Here is a 7,509-nt window from a genome sequence, read left to right on the forward strand (position 1 = left end):
ATTGAGTGATACAGGAAAATGGAGATCAAGTGTGAGTTTGGCATGCGTAGGATTAGGCTGCAAATATTAAGGGATTGTCTGCTAATCCCTAATTATTCCATTATGTACATTATCTGTTATGCATTGGTTACTGTTGCTATCATCTTTTTCATCTGAGTGATTATTTGGACTATCAGGATAACTATTAGAAACTACAGCATCAAATGCAAATTAAAACTGAAGAGCTAAATGAACAGGTGCTTCAAGTCTTTCCCTTACAATAACATCTGTGTTCCCTAACAAGAGGTTTAAGAGAATAAAGATTTTATTGTGTTCTTGCTTTGGTTTGGTTTTAAGCATTTAGAGCAATTTCTCTGATGCAAATCAAGTTTAGCAAGGCACCAACACAATTTTTCCACAGAATATATCTGTACCAATGATCTTGTAAAATAGCTCGGTCTAGAAGGTATCATTCACCTTGAAAAGTAATAAGGATTTACTATACACCAAGTAAATTCTAGTCACCAGTCCATCTCAGTTTTACATATCTTTTAAGTATCCACCATTTCCTAGCTAAAAAAACCCAAACAAATAAACATTCCCTCCTTCTACTTGAAAGCGTATTATTCATAGTCCTAAGATTCTAAGTATTAATTTAATATCATATTACCTTACCTGAAAAGTATGTAATTAGAAAACCTCTAAAAGCAGGCACTCATTCCTAGTCATTTATAGGTAGATTGAAGCTTAATACTTTTGGGTTTGAAAACTAATTTTTCAAACTAAGCATTTCTTTTAAACTTTCAGTCTCCAAAGTCGAAACAGAAAAACCTGAACTGAATTCAGAGTATTTGTGACTCTGTAAGAGGAGCTACCGCAGCTCCAGTTCCTACCACACTCTAGCATTACACTTCAGCACTAAAACTAATTGTAATGACACATGTACACCTCTCAGAATCCACATTCTGACAGAGTTACCTGAATGGTATTGTCAAGGCTTCATATCAAAAACTTTACCTGCCCCTACTCCTACCAAGAAGAAAAGGAAAATGCTCTGAAGCTCAGTGATGAAGTGGGTCCTTCATTATTCTTCTCCAGGTATCGCATCATCCAAATAATTCACTCAGTAAGAGGGAGAAATCGAGACAGCACTTGAAAAAAATTCAATTGTATTTAATATTTAAATGCCTAAGGCTAGCAGTGCTACACAAATTGCATGATGAGTTCTAGTGAAATAAAACATGATTTCAGTACAAAAGCCAGAGGAAAAAAATGCTCACGCTTTCCAGAGGCAATGAGGTATTTTAACCATACAAAGTCTGAATGTCCAAAACCACCTGCGGATCTTCTCCTCTGCACCGTGGTCTCTGCTGAATGTTTGGCATTCAATAGTTCTCTCTTCCTGTGTGTGTTTTTCAAGAGGCCAAGGAAAAGTGCATAACCACCTTTAAAGATTAAGAGCTTGTTACATCTCTCTTGTCACGTTTGAACAAAATGTTCAACCACTTTCTCAAGTCAGTCTGATGTATGGTGGAGGTTTGGATGTGTCTTCTTCTACATCCACATCCTGGGCTGGAAACCGATCTGGGAAGCTAAAAATTCTGTCCCCAGGGCCTGCGTGGGGAGGGAAAGAGGAAACCATTAAACCTGATGTGGACACCTGCACAAAATCCTGAGTTCCTTTTGCCTCCCTTTTGGTTATCAGGATTTTGGCCTGGGACGTAAAGCTTTTTCAGAATGTTCCTTCCACATCCCTGGGGTACTCACTTTGTACAGCACAAACCATTTCCACAGCCTGATTTTGGTCCTCAGTAGGTTGCAACCATTCCTATGAAAGAAACAGCACCATCAAATACCTCATCTGTGAATTCATTCAAGATACACCTGAATTCCTTTTAAATGTCTCCTAACAAGTTTTAGCTTGAAAGTTTACAGCAACCTCACGTTACCCACTCAGTGTCTTTAGCCAAGGACAGCTGCCCTGTGGCCTGGACCCATTATTTCCTTACCAAATCAGATGATCAGAGGTACATGTTTAATAACACAGCATAGAATTACTCTAGCAGAGAAGCAGCTGGTATTTACTGAGCTCATTTAGCAGAGACCTACAGCGTGTGCCTCATCACTTGAGGCAGAGTCCTTATAAATCAGCAGTAAATGTGGCATGTCATCATCCCCCCTACACTTCACACACAGTACAGGAGATATTTCTATTACTGAATTCGAAGTTCTAGTGTGTAAGTACCAGTAAGTCTTTGAAATGCTGTACCAGGAGCAATTGTTGGTTTAAGGGTGAGAGGAGCAGTTTTTGAGGAATTCATAGGAATTGGGGCCACAGTAGCAAAAACGGTTTGGAAAATAGAGATAACTTACGTTATTTACGTTAGACTGTAAATAAGAGGGAGGTAGTAAAAGAAAAAAAAATTAAGTATAAATGTCTTCTAACATCCATTTAATTTCTTAGAATTAGCCCTGGATGACTGAGGTGAAGCTGAGACTAGGTTTATAGAAGTAAAACACATCTTCTCCCCCTCCCACCCCTCAGTAGAAATAAGCTTGTGCCCTGGCCTCCTCACTCACCATCCCAGTCACGCTGTCGTAGCAGGAGCAGCGTGGAAGGCTCCGGCATCCCAAGTAAGCCATGGCCAGCACAAAAAAGGCACTGCAGATAGATGCAGCCAGCATGGCTATGTTAGCACCCTTGACCACCTTACTGAGTATGAACCTCTGCAAATAGAAAAGGAGTCGTTAAAGCCACATTCAAAAGGTGAAACTCTCCACCAAAAATAATCTAATGACTGCAAGAATGCTGAGGTTGCATCGTAGGAGATTGATTCGTAGTCAGTGTTATTAAAGGCTTTTCTTTCTGAGTTCTGGAGGACAAGCCAAGTGTGATCCTCAGACAGGAGTGAAATAAGGCTACTGTTTAAATGTGAGATGCTGTGCAATGGCATCAGGTTTGGAAATAGCTTTAACCATGAGTAGAAACCCAAGGAATGGTTGCTCTTCTTCACACTGAAAATGAGAAATGTCTTTTTGCTGTCCTGCACCTTGGCAGCCTGACATTTTGATTTGTCCTGCAATAAACTAATGGTCAGCTTCATCCACCTGGGATGCCTTCACCCCCACAGAGAGCCACTGCTTGTGTCAGGTTTGAGGCATAAAAGGGCTAACTCATTCCTTCTCTTCAGCTTTACTGAGGAGGATACACTTGAAATAATACCCAGGTTTAACCAGCTGACCTGTAGCTGCTGTAACTTTATCACCTAAAGTGCATGCTGGAAAGGATTCAAGCCTAGCAATTGCTGTCCCAAACGAGGCCAGGAATGCAGTCAGCACCTTTTCATGAGCAGCACCAGTATTTTTTCATGGCCTTTTGCACTCAGAAGCGAGAGCAGCTAACCTGGCCTAGTGTGCACACCTCCTGGAATTCTGGTTCTGTCTATAAATTGTGCCTGGTACTGTTTGCAGATTAAGGGTGTCTAGTTCCCCGGAAATTATCATATCAATACTTACAGTATGGACAACATGGACTGGGGCAGAACTCAGCTCCTCCTCTTCACCATAGTTCAGTGTGAAGGAGCTATAACTTATTACGATGAGGATGGCAACACAAGAGATTATGGAAGCACCTATCAGTACATTCACCTAGACAGAGAATTTTAGGGAGGAAAAGAATTAAAGCTATCCTCTTGCAAATGTACTAACAAGCATTATAATTACTAACCTTTGACCTCCCATAACACAACAATGTACCCAGTAGCAACAGTCACTAGGAAGCCAAACACAAAGCAGTAAAGGTTTCCAGGATACCGAATTTGTGAGCTACAGCTGACTGCCAAATCTAAATCACAGGTGCTACCCCAAGACTCTGTCCTTAGAGATCTTGTATTTACATACAATATCCCCCCTTGGAGTTTGCATGGCTGGAGAGACCTGCCTGGGAAGTGCAAGCCTTTGTTTCCTACTTTAGTATAAACAGACCTTAAGAACATGAAGGACCACAAAAAGAAAAGCATTCGAAACCAAGGGCTTTTACAGATTTTTGCTTGTTATTAGACCCAGTGCCTGTCTGCTGCAGCAGAAAGCGAGGTAACACTGCATCCTCCTTTTGCTTATGAACACAGCAGCTCTTCTGCAGATAACTCAAAGAAATGGGCTCTCGATCCTGCAGAAGGACCAGCCAGATCACTCCCTACTCAGATAGTTTTTGACTGCCCCAGCATCTTGCCCCTGCCCCATACACACACAACCACCCATCCACCCCTCCAGCTTACAAGGATTGGATTCTTCCTCTGAGAGGAGAACAAAGCCAGCACGCCTGGGACTCCCATCACCTGCAGAGCACAAAAGGAGTTGGTAACTGGGAGACCAGTATCAGATTCCTAAGATAAACTACTACAGCGCAGATGAAAAGTCCTTGTTTTCAAGGCTTGGATCAGAGTAACTGTTGGGTCAGAAATGGGAAGAGAATTGCTCATTTCTTCTGTTTTCCTCTGCAGCATCTCCATGACATGCGTGACGTGCATCTTGCCCACTTGCTTCCCCCATGGCCTTGCTACCTCTGACTGGAGCTTTATGGCTCTGGTCAAATAATGAAACTGATGGAATAAGTCTGATTCAAAGTGCTAAAAATGTGCACTGCTTTCCAAGTCCAAGTCCCCGTCCACACACCTTTTGCAGAGGAAAGAAAGAAATTACTGAAAGGAGATAGGCAGCCTCTGGACTGAAGAGAGCTCTTCAGCACAATTTCCTTGCAGTGTGGCTCAGCAGGGTAACATCAGGGTCCTGAATGCCAGGGAGCAGGGACCTCCACTGCCTGCTCGCTGCTGCAGTACAGAGGATTAGGGGCACTGCGCTGTGGGACACAGATCATCACCCAGATGTTCATCTACCTGATGTGAGGATGAAGTGTTCCCCTCCTCATCTTTGGTAGCTTCTCTGTGGTCACTATGCTTCTGCAACAAACCCCGTCACTTGTCACTATGCCCCGTTTCCTACATTATCCAGTAAAAATGAATTTAATTCAGCTCCTTCAGAGGGAAGTCTGCTTGCACTCTTCTGCCTATATCATGATAAGGAAACTTTAACTGGGTTCAAAGCAGAAAACCAGGGAAGAGCTAGCAAGAAATCCTGGCTTCCCTCCCACTCCCAATATGAATGCTAGAAGATAGCAGTGGGGGGAAAAAAAAAAAAAAGCATAGAAATTATAGTACAACTTTACCATCCCAGCCCAAATTGGAGCTCTGGTTCTGCCCAGCTGAGACTCTGTTCTGAAAATGCCATCTATGAACCCGCTGACGACGCACACCGTGCTGAGGGCTATCTGGAACATCCCCAGCACCACCATGTTCCTTTGGTTGAAGATGAAGTATCGATAGCGATCCATTCTGCTCCGAGTCACACATAAATCACGGAGGCTGGAGAGCGGCGCTGTGGCCTTCCAGGGGAGGAAGAACAGCTTTTCCTAGGCGGGAGAGAGAGAGAAGGAACAGGAGCATCAGCACCCGGGGGGCACCGGCTGGTGCGCAGGACCTGTACCAGGAGTACAGAGTTCATCTGTCTGAGCCAGCGGTGACAGCGACCAAAGGTGAGCGGCCCTTTGGGAAATCCCTGGGCGTGCTGCCTGGCAGGTGCCTGGGACAGCGCTCCTGACGCTTCCGGAGAGGAAGGTGAGACCGTCCCCTCCACGGCTGTCCTTTTCCCTGCGGGGTTTCTGCTGCCCCGAGAGGCGCGGCGGGTGCCTGGGTTCTGTCCCATTTGGAAGTTAAGCTCCGCACCTCTCCAGGAAGGCGCCAGGGCAGAGCCCCAGCTCTCCTCGCTAGTGCCGGTCACCGAACGTCCGGGGGCGGCTCCAGCTCCGCGTCCCGTGTCCTCCCGTGTCCCTCCCGGTCCCGCCGGCCGGGAGGCGCCGCTCCGCCCTGCGCGCTCACCTGTGGCGGGGACTCGCCGGGCAGGGACCGGGAAAGCTCCGGCTCCGCTTCCGGGGGAAAAGAGTCCCGAGTGTTATCCGGACGAAAAGAGCCCGGCGAGGCCGGGAGAGCCTCCGCAGTGCCGGCCGGGAGCCGTGCAGGGGCCGGGAGCTGTGCAAGGACAGGGCTGATCCTGCTCCGCCCGCCTCGCCTCGCCCTCCGCGGGGAGCGGCCGCCCCCGCCCCGGCCCCGGGCGGGACCGCGGGCTGCCCCGGGCACTCCTGGGCTGCCGGGACCGGGCACTCCACCCATCCCTTCTCTACAGCAGTTTGGTTTGGTTTTTGTTTTTGGTTTTTTTTTTTTTTTTTTTTTTTTTTTTTTTGTGTGGGTTTTTTTTTTGTTTTTTCCCCCCCAGCTGCAGCCTTAAGTGCTGCTTCACACGACACACACGTGCGCAATACTGTGTGTTGGGGAAGCCGGTACAGGTTGCCCAGAAAGTTTGTTGGATGTCCCATCCCTGGAAGTGTTTAAGTGTTCAAGACTTAAGTGTTTAAGTGTCGGATGGGGCTTTGAGTAACCTGGTCTAGTGAAAGGTGTCCCTTCCCATGACAGAGGGGTGGAACTAGATGATCTTTAAGGTCCCCTTCCAATCTAAACCATTTTGTGATGGTAAGAGTCCATGAAACCCTCTCTATATGTGATGTTAATGACTTACAATATCAGTTTGTTTGGACTGATAGGCAAAGGCTCCCCTGGCACATCAGTGCCCACTCTCCATTGGAAAGAGCACAATAACCTGTGCTGGTCAATGGAAAGGGACTTGGGGGTGCTGGTTGATAGAACATGAGCCAGCAATGTGCCCAGGTGGCCAAGAAGGCCAATGGCATCCTGGCCTGGATCAGCAATAGTGTGGCCAGCAGGACCAGAGAAGTGATCATCCGCCTGCACTCGGCACTGGCGAGGCCACACCTTGAGTACTGTGTTCAGTTTTAGGCCCCTCACTTTAAAAAGGACACCGAGGTGCTGGAGTGTGTTCAGAGAAGGGCAACAAGGCTTGTGAAGGGTCTAGAAAACATGTCTTATGAGGAAGGGCTGAGGGAACTGGGTTTGTTTAGCCTGGAGGAGATTCAGGGGGGACCTCACTGCTCTCTACAACTCCCTGACAGGAGACTGTAGTGAGGTGGGGTTGATCTCTTCTACCATGCCTACAGTGAGAGGATTACAGGAAATGGCCTTAAAATGAGATAGGGGAGACTCAGATTAGATATTAAAATATTTTTTTTTCACTGTTAGGGTGGCCAGGCACTGGAAAAGGTTGCCCAGGGAGGTAGTGGAGTCACCATTCCTGGAGGTGTCTAAGAGACATCTGGCATTGGGTAATATTGTTTAGTGGTTTGGAGGTTACAGTGGTAGTGTTGGGTGGGATGTTGGACTGGACGATCTCGAGGGTCTCGTCCAACCTGGATGATTCTATGATTCTATCCCACCCAAGCACCTCCAGCCAAATCCTAGCAAGCACGGCACTAAATCCTACCTACCCCTTAAACATTTTTAAGAAATCAATTCACAGGTTAGGTATCATTTCTTTAAATTAACCCACTGCACCTCCACAGTGTAC

At 46.3% G+C, this 7,509-nt stretch overlaps 1 protein-coding gene across 2 annotated transcripts; it reads right to left on the reverse strand.

Moving 5' to 3' along the window:
* Positions 1-286: 286 nt before the first annotated feature.
* Positions 287-6,103, reverse strand: LOC116785846. 2 transcript variants are annotated; one of them, XM_032685930.1, is made up of 7 exons: positions 5,913-6,103; positions 5,204-5,446; positions 4,257-4,316; positions 3,496-3,627; positions 2,560-2,706; positions 1,747-1,807; positions 287-1,593 (listed from the first exon to the last, which is right to left on the reverse strand). In XM_032685930.1, the coding sequence occupies exons 2-7, from the start codon at positions 5,366-5,368 to the stop codon at positions 1,490-1,492; spliced, it is 669 nt and encodes a 222-aa protein (XP_032541821.1). In that variant the 5' UTR covers positions 5,369-5,446; positions 5,913-6,103; the 3' UTR covers positions 287-1,489. The 2 variants fall into 2 exon arrangements, with proteins under 2 accessions (XP_032541821.1, XP_032541822.1); XM_032685931.1 differs by lacking the exon at positions 5,913-6,103 and adding an exon at positions 5,760-5,870.
* Between the last annotated feature and the right edge of the window lie 1,406 nt (positions 6,104-7,509).

Source organism: Chiroxiphia lanceolata, chromosome 4, assembly GCF_009829145.1.
Source record: "Chiroxiphia lanceolata isolate bChiLan1 chromosome 4, bChiLan1.pri, whole genome shotgun sequence".
NCBI classification, from domain to species: domain Eukaryota; kingdom Metazoa; phylum Chordata; class Aves; order Passeriformes; family Pipridae; genus Chiroxiphia; species Chiroxiphia lanceolata.